This window comes from Microcebus murinus, chromosome 13 (genome assembly GCF_040939455.1).
Source record: "Microcebus murinus isolate Inina chromosome 13, M.murinus_Inina_mat1.0, whole genome shotgun sequence".
In the NCBI taxonomy this organism is placed as follows: Eukaryota; Metazoa; Chordata; class Mammalia; order Primates; family Cheirogaleidae; genus Microcebus; species Microcebus murinus.
The window spans coordinates 77,107,050-77,125,295 of record NC_134116.1 but is presented as its reverse complement, the minus strand read 5'-3'; the positions used below and the strand labels follow the sequence as shown (position 1 = coordinate 77,125,295).

General features: G+C 37.3%; 1 protein-coding gene across 2 annotated transcripts in view; it reads right to left on the bottom strand.

Annotated features, from left to right (window-relative positions):
• Positions 1 to 18,246, bottom strand: part of TNFRSF19 (TNF receptor superfamily member 19) — an 86,340-nt gene that overhangs the window by 53,871 nt on the left and 14,223 nt on the right. For both annotated transcript variants that reach the window (XM_076009540.1, XM_076009541.1), the window contains exons 2-3: positions 14,979 to 15,080; positions 12,742 to 12,852 (exon numbers count right to left, since the gene is read on the bottom strand). In XM_076009540.1, coding sequence (XP_075865655.1) covers positions 12,742 to 12,852; positions 14,979 to 15,047 — 180 coding nt within the window. In that variant the 5' untranslated portion in view covers positions 15,048 to 15,080. The remainder of the gene's footprint in view (positions 1 to 12,741; positions 12,853 to 14,978; positions 15,081 to 18,246) is intronic.

Sequence of the window (18,246 nt, the reverse complement as noted above, 5' to 3'; positions counted from 1 at the left end):
CTCTCCATCTCTCCTTCCCAGAAGGCTGGTACGTTACAGGCCGGTGAGTAAGAAATAAAAGCTTGCTGAATAAACAAATGGATGAACAAATATTGTTTAAGGCAGTGTTTCCTAAAGACTTACTTTTTTATTTTTTATTATTTTTAATGCTAAGGAGCAAAAGCCTGTAAGGGGCACAGCGATGGCTCCCCCTGGGCAAGGCTGCTGGGTGGCTGGGTGGGTGGGGGCCGGGGTGGGGGGTGACAGCCTTCCTTATCTTGGTCCCAAGACAACAGAGGGCTGGACCCAGCTGGGCTGCTTCCACCCAAGCTGGCGGCAGCAGTAGCTCTGTCACTCTGCCCAATATTTTTAAGCCACATTTGGTGGTTTTCCAGTAGCAAAATGACTCAAAGTAAACAGTCCCCAAATCCCCTTCTCTCTTTTCTCCCTCTGTAAACCCAGCATTTAACAAAAACACAGGCAGGTCCCACCTACAAGTTTGAGGGTCATTTAGTTTCTCAGACCACAAGGAAGAACCTCCCAGACCCTCCTCGTTCAAGAAACACATTCTGGGGCCTCAAGTCAAAAGCACTATTTATTTTGTACAGCCACTAAGTCATTAACTTTGGTTTCTTTGAACTTTAAAAGTTAAATGTTAAATTTCAAATTTGGATGGGGAAGAAGTTATTTGTGGAGAAAATCTAGGGCACACAAATGGAAATGACAAATTAGATTTATGTCGCCAGTACTTAGAAATCAACTTTTTAATTTCCTTTAATAAAACAACACCAAAGAGATATTTCCCTCCAACTTTCAGTTTATGAAAATCTGTACTTGAGGTTTTTTTTAGAGAAAAATTACAAGCGAGAACTTGTTAATATCTGCCAAACATCACTAGGCTCAATCAGGTATAATTAAACACAAAGTGAGCAACACTGTAATTAAATGGCAGAAATGAATCTTTTTTTTTTTTAATGCTTGCAAATTACATTAATTTTTTTTCTCTTGGTGACTTTCTTTATAGGGATGAAAATAGTTTCCAAAAAAGTAGACCTCTTTAAAACTAAGAAGCTGGATATAACCCCACTTGGAGGAAAGTATGTTGTTGTTTACAAGAGTTAATTTTTTTTTACATTAACTAAAGTCATCCCAATAATTGGTTAGAAAAGCTTACTTTGAAAACCCTGCCAGAGACGTGAAGCCTGTTTCAAGTGGTTCATGCAAAAACTAGTTTCCTGATTTACTGCTGTGAGGCGATCATGTTAAAAGCACATTGTTGGCATTAATACCCGGGGAGGGGGAGGGGCTGTGGCCGGGCGAATTCTAGGCAGTGTGGAATTGAAAGTCTGATGCAGCTACCTCAGGAAAATAAAAATCATCCTCTCCCACATATCCCCAAGCTAGGCTTATTTTCACGAGCTGAAAGGATGCCCGAGAGCCAAGTAACACTCTTATACACATGTACGGCTCAAAACACCCAGCAGGTACTACTTAATGGAGCAATAATATTTTGCATTTTTTTTTTTTTGACACTGAAATAGGAAAACCACTCTCCATTACCTTTCTCATAAACTTTCAGAAACTAGACCTTGTAGTGAAAGAGCGGCAGGGTAGCACGGCTCAACGGGATGCAATCCTCAGTCTCCAAATGGCTCGGTGACCTGCCATACAGTTTTCTAAACGTACAGGGAAGCTGACGTTCAGGCCCAATGACTGCAAAGAACCTCAAGGAGAAGAAATGCTGGCTGGGAGGGAGAGGGCTAATGAGATGCGCCAGCTCGGGATGCCAGGGAGGGAACATCATCTGGCGCCAGGAGCGTGGAGGAAAGGAAACAGATGGGCCCTGGGAGCTGGTGGCAGGCTGGTTAGGAGGAGGAAGGAGGGAAGGAAGGCTGCCGCCATGCATTAGGTCCCCGGGATTTGGACGTCCCCTTTTGTTTTAGAGGTTGGTCCTGAGCCGTAATCTCTGGAGGAAAGTTGATGGTTTCAGAGTTGCACTTGCCCAGTACGACAGCACAATATGGCTTCGTTTAAATCGAATAATGAAATATAATTAGCAACCCTCTTCCTCGGTGACACCAGCTAGCCACATTTGAAGTGTTCAATAACCTCAGTGGCTAGTGACTCCCACAATGGACAGTGCAGACTGCGACCATCATAGCCGACAGTCCCACCAGAGAGGGCTGTGCCAGGGCGTTAGCAACTCGAGAAAGAGAGGGTTACCCCCACGTGGCTCCTCCCACCCCCGCACTGTTATTTATTAGCCGTGACAATGGACAAATCAATTAACCTCTGTGTCTCAGTTTCCCTGTCCGTAAAATGGGGGTAATCGTACTCCCTCTTTGAGCCATATGTTGTAAGGAGTCCATCACTTAATACACGAAGATCACACAGATAGCACCTAGCTCATTATATTAAAAGGTAGCCAACATTAGCCATTTGGGTTACATGACACGTATTATGGAAAGACAGTGCATATTTGTCACGTTAAGAGATGTTCTTTACAGGAACATAACCCAAAATATCCAAGGTGAAAGGTTAAAACAAGTAATCTTTTAAAAGTGGCCAAAGAAGGGAAGGGTGTCAATCTAAGGAAACAACGGTATTAGTGGCCCTGGAGCAGCTAGGCGGACTTCTTACCGTCTAATAATAGAAAGGACGTGAAAAGAGGCTGGGACCCACTGACCACACACCCCAGGTGGGCAGACTGTCCCCAGGAATGCGATTCCAGCAGCCCCAGCAAGCCCCGACCTGTGTTGTAAATGGTAGAAACCTAACAATGGGAAAGAAAGCCCAGACACCTTGACAAAAAATAGTACTGCCTGCCTTCCAAAGAAAACAATAATTAGGAGTAATAAAACCACAGACGGAAAGTTGAAGTATACTTGCTTACCCGAAGCATTTCTAAGCTTTACTTTAACACATAGATACATGTTTTTAATCGGAAAGAACCTCATGCCCCACAGTATGCTAATTTAGATAGAACTGATAGTAGAAAACAGAAGTTTTAAGTTGTGTTTAATACAGTGAAACAAGGATGATAACAATGTTAGAGTAGAGGTTATTTGAAAGCTCTATGTCAGGTGAAAATGCACTTTTTTTTTTTTTTTTTTTTTTTTTTTTTTTTGAAAATGCACTTTTATTTTTTACTTTTAATACAAAGAAAATTTTAGTTGTGCATATCAATAATCTGTTGTACTTTTTCATAACTAACTTCAAAATGTTTTGTTTACTGTGCTTTCAAAATTTCAAACAGCACAAGTAACCGAAATTACAAGCCTCACTTAAAAAGGTAAGGGCTCTGCTCAGAGTCATTCGTTTCATTACAAATTAAAACATATCCCTCCAGACCACATATTTAATATCTCAAGTTTTAAAAAAAGATTATTTGTAGCTATCTGACATTTTTTTTAAAAAAGCTTAGTCATAGCCAAAAGAATAAATTTTCCATTGATTTGTAAAGCTTGGAAGTGATAATTAATCAGCTGAATATAATTGTTAATTTAAGTGATTTATCTGATTTTAATCTACTCATAACTTATTTTTCTTTCCTCTGAAAGATACATTATTGCTAAAGACTTAAAGGAGCAACGGAAGAAGAAACCGCAATGCATGAATGGGCCATTTAGAAATTTCTAACCCCAAAGGAATTGCTCACACAAAGTTCAAGCTCTTTGCCTTGATGAGTTAAGTGGGAAATAAAAATATATTTACATTTTCATTTGCATGTTGGCATCCTTTACCTCTCTGACGCTTTGCATCTTAGAGCAGAAGCAAGGCTCAGTGGCTGAGTTTATTCACCATGAGTTAAAACCAAGATAAAAGACTTGGCAAAACATATTTTTTATCATACACACACAAATGCATTCATTTTTATATTACTCGATTTGGGTCACTTTTCTTTCCAAAAATATTTAAGGTTGACCGACTTGTTCACTCCTTGAACAGTCACGTACCATGTGTGTATTAGGAGCCAGGTGCTCTGTAGACACTACGGCTGAAAAGCTGAGCGACATGGGTTGCCTGTCTCAACGTGGACACCTCTGAGCAGTAACATGGGCCTTAAGAATCTGGTTTTTCAGTGACATTATTGTTTTTTTTTTCCTGGTCTCTTTTTAATGAAGAAAATTATAATAAATATTGAAACAGAAATATTAATAAATAAAATAAGTACATAAAGGCAAAACTATTAGGGTGGCTTCCCTTTGGTTGCTTCTAATGTAGTAGGGTTGTACGACTGTTTCAACACCCAGGGAGGGCTGGGCACTGTGGCTCAGGCCTATAATCCCAGCACTTTGGAAAGCTGAGGCGGGAGAATCAAATCACTTGAGACCAGGAGTTTGAGACCAGCCTGAGCAACATAGTAAGAGTCCATCTCTATATAAAACTAAAATAAAATTAGCCAGGCATGGTGGCATGAGCTTGTAGTCCCAGCTACTCAGGAGGCTGAAGTGGGAGGATCCCTCGAGCCCAGGAGTTGGAGGTTACGGTGAGCTATGATCTTGACACTGCACTCCCGCCTGGGCAACAGAGGGAGATCTTGTCTCAAAAAACAAAACAAAACAAAACAAAACAAAACAACCAAAAAAAAAAAAAACCAACTTAGAGTAAACTGCTACCCAGAGAAAAATATTTCTTCTGGATATCCATGGGAATATGAAACACAGAATCTGTTATCAGATCATGCTCTCAAAAGATGGATTTTTTTCCTGTTTATAAAGTCTTTGTTTTTTGGAGCAGTTTTAGGTTCACAGCAACATTGAGAGGAAGGTACAGAGACAGCCCATATACTCCCTGCCCTCCCTCGCCACGCACAGCTTCCTCCGTTATCAACATCCCACACCAGAATGGCGCACTTGTTACAATCCACAGACACATCACTGTCACCTGGAGTCCATCGTTTCTACAGTAGGATTCATGCTTGGTGTTATGCATTCCATGGGTATAATGACATGCATCCACAACTATAGTATCACACAGAGTAGTTACAAATCCTCTGTTCCGCCTATTCATCCAACCCTCCCCTCTATCCTTGGCAACCACTGATTCTTTTACTGTCTCCATAGTGTTGCCTTTTCCAGAATGTCTCATAGTTGGAATCACAAAGTATTCTAAGTATTCTAACTAAAGTATGTAGCCTTTTCAGATTAGCTTCTTTCATTTAGCAATACGCATTTAAGGTTACTCCCTGTCTTCTCATGGTTTGAGAGCTCATTTCTTTTTAGTGCTGAATAATATTCCATTGTATGGCTATACCACAGTTCATTTATCCATTCACCCACTGAAGTACCTCTGGGTTGCTTCCAAGTCTTGGTAATTATGAACAAAGCATCTGTGTGCAGGTTTTTGTGCAGGCATAAGCTTTCCATTTCTTTGGGTAAATAATACAGAGCACAACTGCTGGACTGAATAGCAAGAGTACATTTAGTTTTGTAAGAAACTGCCATTCTGTCTACCAAAATGACTGTACCATTTTGCATTCCCACTATCAGTGAAGGACAGTTCCTGGTACTCCACATCCTAGACAGCATTTGATACTGCCAGTGCTCTGCATTCTGGACATTCTAATAGACATGCAGTGGTATCGCACTGTTGTTTAAATTTGCATTTCCCTGATGATATATGATGTGGAGCATTTTTTTATATGCTTATTTGCTATCATATATCTTCTTTGGTGAGGTCTCTCTTAAGGTCTTTCATCCATTTTTTTAATTGGGTTGCTTATTTTCTTATTGTTGAGTTTTAGGAGTTCATTGTATGTATTTTGGATAACAGTCCTTTGTCAGATATCTTTGGTAAATATTTTTCCCCAGTTTGTGGCTTGCTTTTTCATTCTCTCAACAGTGTCTAAAGCAGGGCAGAATTTTTTTTTTTTTTTTTTTTTGAGACAGAGTCTCGCTTTGTTGCCCCGGCTAGAGTGAGTGCCGTGGCGTCAGCCTAGCTCACAGCAACCTCAAACTCCTGGGCTCAAGCAATCTTGCTGCCTCAGCCTCCCGAGTAGCTGGGACTACAGGCATGTGCCACCATGCCCTGCTCATTTTTTCTATATATATTAATTGGCCAATTAATTTCTTTCTATTTATAGTAGAGACAGGGTCTCGCTTTTGCTCAGGCTGGTTTTAACTCCTGACCTCGAGCAATTAGCCCACCTTGGCCTCCCAGAGCGCTAGGATTACATGCATGAGCCACCTCACCTGGCCTGCAGAAGTCTTTAATTTAAATTAAGTCCAACTTATTAATTCTTTCTTTCATAGATTATACCTTTGATGTCAAATATAAAAAGTGGTCACCAAACCCAACATCTTATAAATTCTATCCTATATTATCTTCTAGAAGGTTTATAGTTTTGCATTTTACATTTATTTCGAGTTATGTCTGTGTCTAGATTCATTTTCTGCATGTAGATGTCCAGTTGTTTCAGCATCATATGTTAAAAAAAAACTCTATCTTTTCTCTATTGCTTGTGTTTGCTCCTTTGTTAAAGACCAGATGACTGTATTTATGTAGGTCTATTTCTGAGCTCTCTATTCTGTTCCATTGGTCTATTTGTCTATTCTTTTGCCAACACCACACTGTCTGCATTATTGTAGCTTTATAGTAAGCCTTAATGTTGGGTAGTGTCAATCTTTCAACTTTTTCTTCTCCTTCAATATTGTGTTGTCTGTTCTGGGTCTTTTGCCTCTTCATATAAACTTTAGAATAAGTTTTGTCAATATCTACAAAATAACTTGCTAAGATTTTGATTGGGATTGCATCGAATCTATAGATAAATTTAAGAAGAAATGACATCTTGACAATATTGAATCTTCCCATCCATGAACATGGACTATCTCTCCATTTATTTAGTTGTTCTTTGTTTTCTTTCATCAGAGTTTTGTAGTTTTCCTTATATTTATATTTCATTAGATTTATACCTAAGTATTTCATTTTTGAGGGTGCCAATGTAAACATACGTTGCTAATATATACAAAAGTGATTGACTTTTGTATATTAATCTGGTATCTTGCAATGTTACTATAACTTCTTATTAGTTCCAGGAGGTTTTCTGTTGATTCTTTTGGATTTTGTATAGAGAGGATCATGTCACCTGTGAATAAAGAGAGCTTTATTTCTTCCTTCCCAATCAGTGTATCTTTTATTCCCTTTTCTTGTCCTGTTGCATTAGTTAGGATTTCTAGTATGATGTTGAAAACAAGTGGTGAAAGGGGACAGACATCTTTGCCTTGTTCCTGATTTTGGTGGGAAACTTCTAGTTTCCACCATTAAGTATGATGTTAACTGTAGGGTTTTTTGGGAAGGGGATTATGATCAATATTCTTTGTCAAGTAGAGGAAGTTCCTCCATTTTCCTAGCTTATTGAGACTTTTAAAAAATCATAAATAGGTGTTAGATTTTTTGAAATGCTTTTTCAGCACCTATTGATATGATATGTAATTTTTCCTATTTAGCCTTTGATGTGATAGATTACATTAATTAAATTTTAAATGTTGAACCAGCCTTGCATATCTGGGATAAATCTCACTTTGTCATGGTGTGTAACATCTTATTCATTATTGTTGGATTCAATTTGCTAATATTTTGCTGAGAATATTTGTATGTATGTTCATGAGAGATACTGGTCTGTAGTCCTTTTTTGTAATGTCTTTGGTTTGGTATTGGGGTGGTGCTGGCCTCACAGAATGAGTCAGGAAGTCTGCTTCTATATTCTGGAAGCAATTGTAGAGAATTGATATAATTTCTTCTTAACTATTTGGTAGAAATCACCAGTGAACTCATCTTGGCCTGCTGCTCTCTGTTTTGGAAGGTTATTAATTATTGATTCAATTTCTTCAATACACATAGGCCTATACAGATTGTATATTTCTTCTTGTGTGAGTTTTGGCAAATGGTGTCTTTCAAGGAATTAGTCCATTTCATCTAGGTTATGAAATTTGTGGGCATCGAGTTGTTCACAGTGTTCCTTTATTAGCCTTTCAATGTTCATAGAATCTGTAGTGATGTCCCCTCATTCATTTCTGATATTAGTAATCCGTGTCTTCTCCCTTGTTTTCTCAGTTAGCCTGGTTAGAGGATTATCAGTTTTACTTACTTTTCCAAAGAACCAGCTTTGGGTTTTGTTGATTTTCTCTATTGATTTTATGGTTTCAATTTCATTGATTTCTACTCTAAGTTTTATCATATCTTTTCTTCTACTTACTTTGGATTAATCTGGTCTTCTTTTTCTAGTTTCCTAAGGTATAAACTTAGGTTAATGATTTTAGATTCTTTCTTCTTTTCTAATATATGCGTTCAATGCTATAAACCTCACTCTGAGTACTGCTTCACTGCATCCCACAAATGTTGATAAGTTCTGTTTTCATTTTCACTTAGTTCAAAATATTTTTAACTTCCTTTTGTGGTATCTTCTTACCTATGTGTTAATTAGAAGTGTGTGGCTTGATCTCCAAGTATTTGGAGGTTTTCCAGTATTTTTCTGTTGTTGGTTTCTAGTTTCATCCCATTTTGATCTGAGAGCAGACGTTGCATAATTTCTATGCCTTTAAATCTGATAAGGTGTGTTTTAAGGCCCAAAAGATGGTCTTGCTTGAATTTTCCATGTGAGCTTGAAAATAATGTGTATTCTTCTGTTGTGGGATGAAGTAGCCTACACGTATCAAATTATATCCAGCTGATTGATGGTGTTGTTGAGTTCAACTATGTCCTTACTGATTTTCTGCCTAATGGATCTGTCCATTTCTGACAGAGGGTATTGAAGTCTCCAACTGTAACAATGGATTCATCCATTTCTCCTTGCAGTACTATCAGTTCTTGCCTCACATAGTCTGATGCTCTGCTGCCAGGAGCATACACATTAAGGATTGTTATGTCTTCTTAGAGAGTTGACCTCTTTATTATTGTGTGATACTTTTCTCTACCCATGATAACTTCTTTTACTTCAAAGTCTGCCGTCTGAAATTAATATTGCTATTTCCGCTCTTCTGATCAGTGTTAGCATATCTTTCTCCATCCATTTACTTTTAATCTATATGTGTCTTTATATTTAAAGTAGGTTTCTTGCAGACAATGTAAGTTGGGTCTTGTTTTTTGACCCACTCTGACAATCTCTGTCTTTTAATTGGTACATTTAGACCACTGATAGTTCTCATTTGATATGGCTGGGTTAATATCTACCATATTTATTATTATTTTCTACTCATTGCTCTTCTTCTTTGTCCCTATTTTTGCCTTCCACTCCTTTTGTGGTTTCAATTGAACGTTTTATTATTCTACTCTCTCTTCTTTCTTAGTATATCATTTATACTTCTGTTTCCACCTTTTTTAATGGTTCCTCTAGAGATTACAATATGCTTCACAAATAGTGTGATTACCTTGCAATAACAAAATAATTCAAATTCCTCCCTCCTGTCCCTTGTATCATTGCTGTCATTCATTTCACTTATTTATAAGCATATATATGATAGATATATAAGCATACTTAATCAAATACAAAGTTGCTATTATTTTGAAAAAATTACGTGTTAGATAAATTAAGAAAAAGAAAATCAACATATTTATTTTATCTTTACTTATTCCTTCTTTGATGCTCTTCCTTTCTTTATGTAGATTGACATTTCTGACCTACATTATTTTCCTTCTATCTAAAGGATTTCTTCTAATATTTTTTGAAAGGTGGGTTAACTGGCAACAAATTTCCTTAGTTTTTGTGTGAGAAAGTCTTTATCCTTAACTGTTTAAGCATAATTTCTCAGGGTACAGAATTTTAGGTTGGTAGTTTTTTTCTCAATATTTTAAATATTTCACTCCATTCTCTTCTTGTTTGCATGGTTTCTGAGGAGAAGTCAGATGTCATTCTTATCTCTGTTCCCCCATAGGGAAGGTGTTTTTTGCCTTTGGCTTTTTTCAGGATTTTTTCTTTATCTTTATTTTTCCACAGTTTGGAAATAAATGCCTAGGTGTAGGGAGTTTTTTGGTATGTATCTTGCTTGGTGTTCTTTGAACTTCCTGGATCTGTGGTTTTGGTGTGTTGTGATTTTATTTGGGGAAATTCTAACTCATTATTGTTTCAAATATTTCTTTGGTTCCTTTCTCTCTTTCTCCTCCTTCTGGTATTCCCATTATGCATATTTATGTCTTTTGTAGTTATCCCACAATTCTTGCATATTTTCTTCTGATATTTGTTTTTCAGTCATTGTTCTCTTTGATTTTCTGTTTTGGAGGATTCTATTGATATATCCTCAAGTTCAGAGATTCTTTTCTCAGCTGTGTCCAGTCTACAAATGAATCCATCAAAAGCATTCTTCATTTCTGCTATTGTGTTTTTTGATGTCTAGCATTCCTTTTTGGTTCTTCTCTAGGATTAATATCTCTCTGCTTACACTGACCATCTACTCTTACATGCTTTCAACTTTATACATTGCTGTCAATTGGATCCTTGGCATATTAATCATAGTGTTTTTAATCCCTGTATGATAATTCCAATACTCTTGCCACACCTGGTTCTGATGCTTGCTTTGTCTCTTCAAACTGTATTTTGTGTCTCTCAGTGGTATGCCTTGTACATCTTTGTTAAAAGCCATACATGATGTTCCAGAACTGCTGTAAATAGGCCATTAGTAATGTGGAGGGAAGGTGGGGAGAGGGGAAGTGTTCTACAATCCTGTGATTAGGCCTTTTTGTGAGTCTGTGCCTTTGGACTGTGAACTTCACAAGTGCTTCTCGGTTTTTTTCAATCTTGGATAGGACAGGATGGCCATAGCAGGCTGGAGTTGGGTATTTCCCTTTCCCCAAGGCACTTATGCTCTGATAAAGCCCCAGCAGGTCAGGCTCTGGCTTACTGGTTTCTCCTGATGGCAGTCATTGTTAAGAAAAACAGAGTGTGCTAACCTATTTCAAACTGTTCCTTTTCCCCCTCCCCATGATGGGAGATGAGGGGATTTTTCTCTGTTGTTTACTGAGAATCGGGTAGAGTTCCTGGAGGTAAAACTCACAAAAGCATGGGGCTTGCTCTGTGACGGGTCCCCCTGGAGTTTCTAACTCTCACTCTTCCATACCTTGGCTCCAGCAATCTGTCAATCACAGCTCAGGTTTTCCTACCCCAGTGCTGGCTCCTGAGGAGGTTTCTGCAGCCACATATCGTGCTTCTCTGTGTCTGCTTGTCTGTCTCTCCCATTTGGGGGAAAGCAGTTTTCCCTGTGACTTCATTTCTCTTACAGGGCTGAGAAGAGCTGCTGATTTTTCAGTTTGTTCAGCTTTTTATTTGTTGTTAGGACATAGTGGCAACTTCCGAGCTCCTCACGTGTGGAATCAGAAACTGGAAAATGATTCTTTTAAGACAAAAAACATTAAGGCTAATAGGACCTTCATCTTCTGGTCTGATTCTCCAGAAATTATTTTAAGGCGATTGTCTCTACATTTAAAAAACTGAAGGGAAAAGATAAATTTCTTAGAAATGATTTACTAATCTCGTAGAATCTGTCAAGTTTCATTCAGATTTTCGCAGAGTTTGGGAAAAGAAGAACTTTTGAGGAATAGAAGCTTCATCATCTACTTTCCTCTCTGGCATGATGGCATTTCTAACTACTTTGTTCATTGATTTTAGATATGTCAATCTGCTAGAAATGAATCTTTTTACACCCAACATAGCAAAACCTACGTCTGAAAATGCACATTAATATAATCAACAGGGATCCAAAAATACCTGTTGAGATGCTACAGTTGGAAGGCCAGTCAGTTTCAATCCAAGTATAAAGCCCAGGATACTGAAAACCACCAATTATTTAACACAACAACCAAAAAGAAAAGCCATCCACCAGGACCTACTTGTGGAATGCATCGTTCTCTGTTTCCTGCTGTTTGTAGGTCATTGATCAGAAATCTATGAATGACAAGACTCAGCTTTAAACAATGGCAGTCTGTAGGGAAAAAGGACTTTCCTTTTAAGTCCCTTTAAATTAAAAGAAAAATCTATTGTTCAATTTCTAACAGGAAAGCTTTGATGCTTTATTTAGAACACAACAATACCGCAATTCTCCACCACAACTAGTAACATCTTCAAAAGATCAGAAAATAAAGCAAACGGATGTATAACTCTGAACACTCACAAAAAAAGAAAGATCCCAAGAACATCTAAGATTGTGAAATATGCTCTGCTATGACACACAGGGTTTTTTTTAAACAAATGGTAGTTAAAATTAATATATTTAAAGTGTTCTTGGAAATTACATAGAGTCACTGTGGTGAGACTAGTATTAATACTTGTATTGTCAAAGGATTGTCCAAAATCCTGGTTTGGAAAAGAACTGCTATCTTAGAACATAACTTAAGACACTTGTGAGCTCTACTTCTTGACTGGCAACGATAACATTCATTTTAATAAAAAGAAGGCCCAGTAAATGTTAGCATTACCATTTTCTGTTATCAAGGCTTTATTTTTAAATCTTCAGTAGAATTTTGATTCTTTTTAATGAATGCAAATAAACCTTAGAAATTCTATTCTTTCAATGAAATACTATAAACACCAAATTATATAAAACAATGACAATTCTTGAATCCTGGGTTTTAGAACCTATTTATTTCAGTAAGACATATGAATTAAAAGTATTGAAAAAGGAATTGTATAATATCTGGCTAAAGTGATATAACAAACCAAAAATTCTATCATGGTATCCAAAGCTTCATTAATAATTAACTAAAAGAATTTAGTTAAGAAGAATGTATTTTATAAACACAGATATGTAACTTTTCCATGTATCTAATATGTACCTTAGACAACTCCATGCCTGGCCCACATTGGTTGCAGAGAACACAATTTCCAGACCGATCCCTGAATTCTTGTTGTCTACAGTCTCCTGTTTCACAAATTACTTCACATGACTGAAAAAAAAAATATTTCACAAAATGTTATCTTAAAGTATGTTAATTATACATTTTTGTAAGAAACAAACAGCATCTTCATTATTAGTCACATGATCACTGGAGGTAAACATTAGTTCAGAATGAGGTCAATTTAATTTTCACTTTAGGAAGAAAAAAAAAAACCACATTCTGATTCAGTAGAACAAATTAATCAATAAGCCTAATTTCTTCTTTGTATTCCAGAGAATATTCATTCATTTCCTGAATGGGGTGTCCCTTTTCCTTGGAATTAACTGCTATCTTCTCTTCTGAGAAACCCAAGTAATAAATGACTTAGGAGCTGTTTTCTTTTCTAAGTAAGAGGATGTGTAAAAGAACAGTTATGACTTCCTTCTATGTATGCCTCAAGGTCCTTTTGCGATCAGAAAGTGAATTAAAAACTTTAAACATATTCAAGTATAAAGAATTGAATAAATAAATGAATGGAATAGATTAGTATAGTCACAAGGAGTTTGCAATTATTCTTTAGACTTACCTACCCTGAAGTTTTGATAGATAAGTTTCGACCATTTTCAGTTGAACTACATTTACTCAGAAATTGTCTTTAAAAAATACTATCTGACAATCACAAGATCAGTAAAATTCTTGATGATGATGATGATGATGAAGATGACAATAGTAACCAAACTCTCGGAACTCTTCCAAGTAAAGGTACTATTTAAATCTGAACTTATATCCTTACCTATTATTCTTTAGCCATTGACTGGCACCCAACAATACACTTTGGTTCATAGCATAGGACTTAAATGGAAACATATACATTGGCAAAAACAAAGGTTATAAGTCATTTTCCAAAATATAGCTTTTCTCTCTTATTTTATCTAAAAACAACAAGTTCCTTTTGTGTACTATCATCCTACAGAAGTGTGTTTATCTGCTTCGTAACAGATAGTATTTCATTAAAAACGTTGGCATTAGCAGCATCTCAGAATTGGTGAAGACGTTCGATCCAACTTCTTATCCTAAGTGGGAACGCCATGAATAGCATCACAGACTACAATTTTGTTCTCCTAAAAGCTGAAAATCTCAGGAAGCACTTCGGGAACAGCCCCTGCTGTTAGTCTAATGCCTATCACACAGAGGGGCACAGGAAGGTGTTTTTGATGCTTATAATTCCATACGAACCACCTCCACCTTGAAGCAGGAATATCGGTAAAGGTATCTGCCAACTTCTTTCAATAAAGTCAAAGCCTTAACCTCTAGGGCAAGCAGGAGGAAGAATACAAGGTGTGGCTTGGGACTAAAAGATTCTTTGGGGCAAGGATCTAATAATCTCCTCCCACTTCTCTTAACACCTTGACTACCAATCTTGGAGGAGTTTATTTAGAAAGGGTAGGACATTCCCTTCCACCACAAAGAGGCTGTAATCGCTTTGAGAAAGAAATCCCATAATCTCCCTCCTGGACCATTTATTCAATGTTTATCAACCTTAATTGACAGAATGTTAGAATTCCTCACATCCACCTGAATCCCAGGCTCCAATCTGGCCCTTGTCTTCCAAGAAGACTTTGGGTAGCGTCTTCAGTGTAAATATATCTTTATATATTTGTGGATCATTATTATATCTCTAGATTAAATAAATTTCAATTCTTCTGTATATCTTCATAGATCTTTTGTCAAACTTTCAAACATTAAAATTATCCATCTGTTTTTAATGTCTTTGGAACCAAAAAGGATTATAAATAACAATATAAAAATAACAGCTCTTTAAAAATCTATTCTAAATTCTTCATAAACTGCGTAAGTCATGAGCTCCAAATTAGAATTTATAGTGTTGTTAGGGTCTAGAATATTTTATGAGAGATTTATGCCTATAAATCCAAAATAAATCGTCATAGTGCTACTACAAGTAACATTGCAATTTTATGACTTCACCTAAATTTAAATAAAATCATCTCAACAATTGTTACAAACAACATGACTGAGCAAAAATCTTTCAGTTATTAAATGCAAAAAGCTAAAAAATGCAATCTGAAAGAGAAAAAATAGTATGAGATAGAAATAGAGAAATAGAAAATAGTTTCGGTAATACTATATCAATTCTTTCACCACATTGTTAGGAAAGAAATGAAGAGTTTACTTACCAGATAGCCCAGTAAAACTACAAGAGTAAAAAAAGTTTTCTCTTGTTCTAGTAGTACTTTTACAGCCATCGTTCTTATCCAATGTATTTACTCTTGAAGAGTCTAAATCAAAGATAAGAAGATACAGTTAACATTAAAAGCATTTGTGACTATGCTCTGTATTTACTATATAATATTTACCACTTACTATATATACTAGGTAATAAATATTACTTATGTTTTAAAAGAAGTCAACTTTTAAAAAGATATATTAGCTAAATAATATGTAATTCTGTTAAAATTTAGGTTATAAAAAAAATTAAAAAAAAATTTAGGTTATAAGACTTGAAGCTTTGTCTACATACACATTATATGCAAAACTCCTATTGGCTCTGAATTCCTAGGCTATGCCTGCTTTTCTTGGTTTTCTACCCAAGTCTCTGCAGTGGCCAATCTACTTCACCCAGAAGAGAATTATGTTCAGACAGTGACTATATAAACCTTCCATTCATGTAGGTTTAGACAGTGCCAACAGGATAATGATAGTGATAAAATAACAACCCTTGCTAAGCACTATGTGCAGGTACTATTTTTAGCATGCTAAGTCATTTAATCCTCACACAACTACTCTAGAAGGTGGAGTCTATTGTTATCCCCATTGTGGCGACAGGAGAAACTGAGGCTGGGGGGGGGTAAGTAACCTGCCCAAGGTCACACTGCGAGTAAGAGGCAGAGTGGCATGCAAACCCAGGTGGGGTGGCTCCAGTGTCCCTGTCCTTACCTCTACTGTGTCTGCCCTGCCCACATGACAATGTGCTCTGTTTAATGAAGACATCATGCTTGGATCTTGGGAGTTTCATCTCCACAAAGAAACCGCTAACATTTTGGCATTTGTGCATTCTTCCCCAAACGAGTACAAATTATGTTTTGGCAGCAAAATAAGCATTCATTTTAAAACATCTAAAAGTCATTTACAAGCGATGAAATTGGGGGCACTGACCCAACACTTCAATAAAAGATAAACCCAGACTCTTAAATGATCTAAAAATGTAGAAACAAATCTGATTGTTTTTTTACAGATCCACACATGTCCAGAGAAGAGGTTTTTGTTTTTGTTTTTGTTTTAAAAAGCGAAGCTTCATCTGGTTGCTCCATCAGGTAGAGAAACAAATAGTTCGGTTTCCTTTCATGTTGACTCTTCCAAAACTAACAGAGCCCCCGAGCGGACCATCTGATGACTTAGAAAGAAACCAGAGCAGAAAAGTAGAACCGTGGGCCAAATAGCTCAACAAAAACAGCAACAGCAAAGGGGACAGAGCTGGGCAGACCTGCTGTCAGCTGCCCGCAGAGCAGCCAATCAGGGTGAGCCTACAGACAGCCCTGGAGGTGCCCAAACCCAGAGGACCCATTGCAACCCTTGCAGCTGCCTTGGCAGGTCAAATTGGCAGGGCAGTGAACGATCATTTTACCTTTGTTGAATGAATGACCCATTTTAAGTGAATTCAAACAGCTTTTTTTTTTCCCTTTTCCAGTTTCTTGATCATAGCTTCTTTTCCCACTGGCATATCTCAAAATCACCCAGCAATTACCCAACCATGCAACTTACTGCTTGTGTAGACACAAGGTCAGGGGCAGGAGATAAAAATCACTTTGTCTGAAATGCATGCTTCAGGTTATCTCTCTCTTGCCATGGTCTTAAATTTTTAAAAATATATTGAGTTTTAAAAGTAAAATATGTATAGTTTATATAGCATTAAAACTAATATGGAAAAAAAAGGGTATAATACCAAAGCATTTACACAAGATGAGAGAAAAAGAGATTGACAAGTCATGTGAGTACCATAACTGAGCAATTAGGACAGAATGCTCTCCGGGGAAACTACACTAACTACTGGGAAAGGCGGGAAATAATGAAGCATTTCTCAGAGATGTCACTTCGGGGATACACATTTATAAGGAGATAAAAATAGATTCCACAAGGGCGCTGTGAGGTGTAACTGAGATAATACCTTCAAAGTGCTTAGCGGGTGCCTAGACAGCTGCTGATGTCATTATTGCCGGCGGCCGTTCTTGAAAACACCACCTATTCCCTGTGTGAACTCGAATAAGTTACTTAACCCTGAGTCTTAGTTTCCTCGTCTCTAAATTGGGCAGAATGACGGTACCTATCTCCTGAAATTGCCCTGAGGATTCAGTGAGGTTAGCAGCTGTACAGCATTTCCAGGAGAGTTAACTGATACAAGCTGTTTCTGGCACATGGTAAGTGCTATGCAAGACTTAGCAACTATTGTTGTACTTCATGCCAATGACATCATTATTGAGGATCAAATGACCCAATGGATGTGACGGTCCTTGAAGACTGTAACCTGTCAGACAAACGTGAGACACTTAGATGGCCATAATCAAGTGGCAGGCAACGTTCTAGACCTCTAGACCCACGGGCCTGCAGACAGCATTTGAAGACTGAGAATCCATTCGAAGTTTCAACCAAGGATCTCTAATGCCAAGCACTGTGTTCATGCTTTATAAGAACTATAGCTTTTCCCCTGTCTAACACCCTCATGGGAGGGAACTGAAGGTCAAAGGACACACATACTAGAACAAGTGGAAACTGAACCAAATTCATGCCCGGTAACCCCAAAACATGGCTCCTAGAGGTTCTGCCACGTTGATTTAGGGTTGTGTGCTACCAACTGCCAGCATGCAGTGACTCCTGCCATTCTGGGTAACAGGACTACATCAACAAAACTGTTGATAGACACATAAAAAAAATACTCTTAATAATTTATCTACTTATTCAATAAACTTTGATTAAACAGTTATTAGGAACCTGAAAGGAGACAGGATTCAGTTGCGGGAAGACACAATAAAGGTGCCCTTCGAAGGAGTTCACAGCTTGGTGGGGGTGCTGAGCTCCTAAGCACCTTTTAATATGTTTATTATTAACATGTTATTGGCCTGGCCAAGGAGTATTTTAGAAATAAACAATTTAGCTGGTGGTGGAGCGTTGTAAGTGTGATCTTGAATTTCCTGGAATAAAATGAAATTCCTTATGAAATTCTTTGGCATTGGCAAAAAGAAGGAAAATTGGAAAATTTAATGAAATAGCTTAAGCGTTTAAGTAATAATATTTAAAATAAAAATAAAGCAGTAAAAAAGGTCATTTATTAAAATTGTTTTTAAATTCTGGGCATTTAGGGTCTGGCCCAAAGATAGAAAAATGCTTTTTACACGTTCACCGTCCTGTTTATCTGGGAAGGACTTATCAAGCACAAGCCACACAAATTAC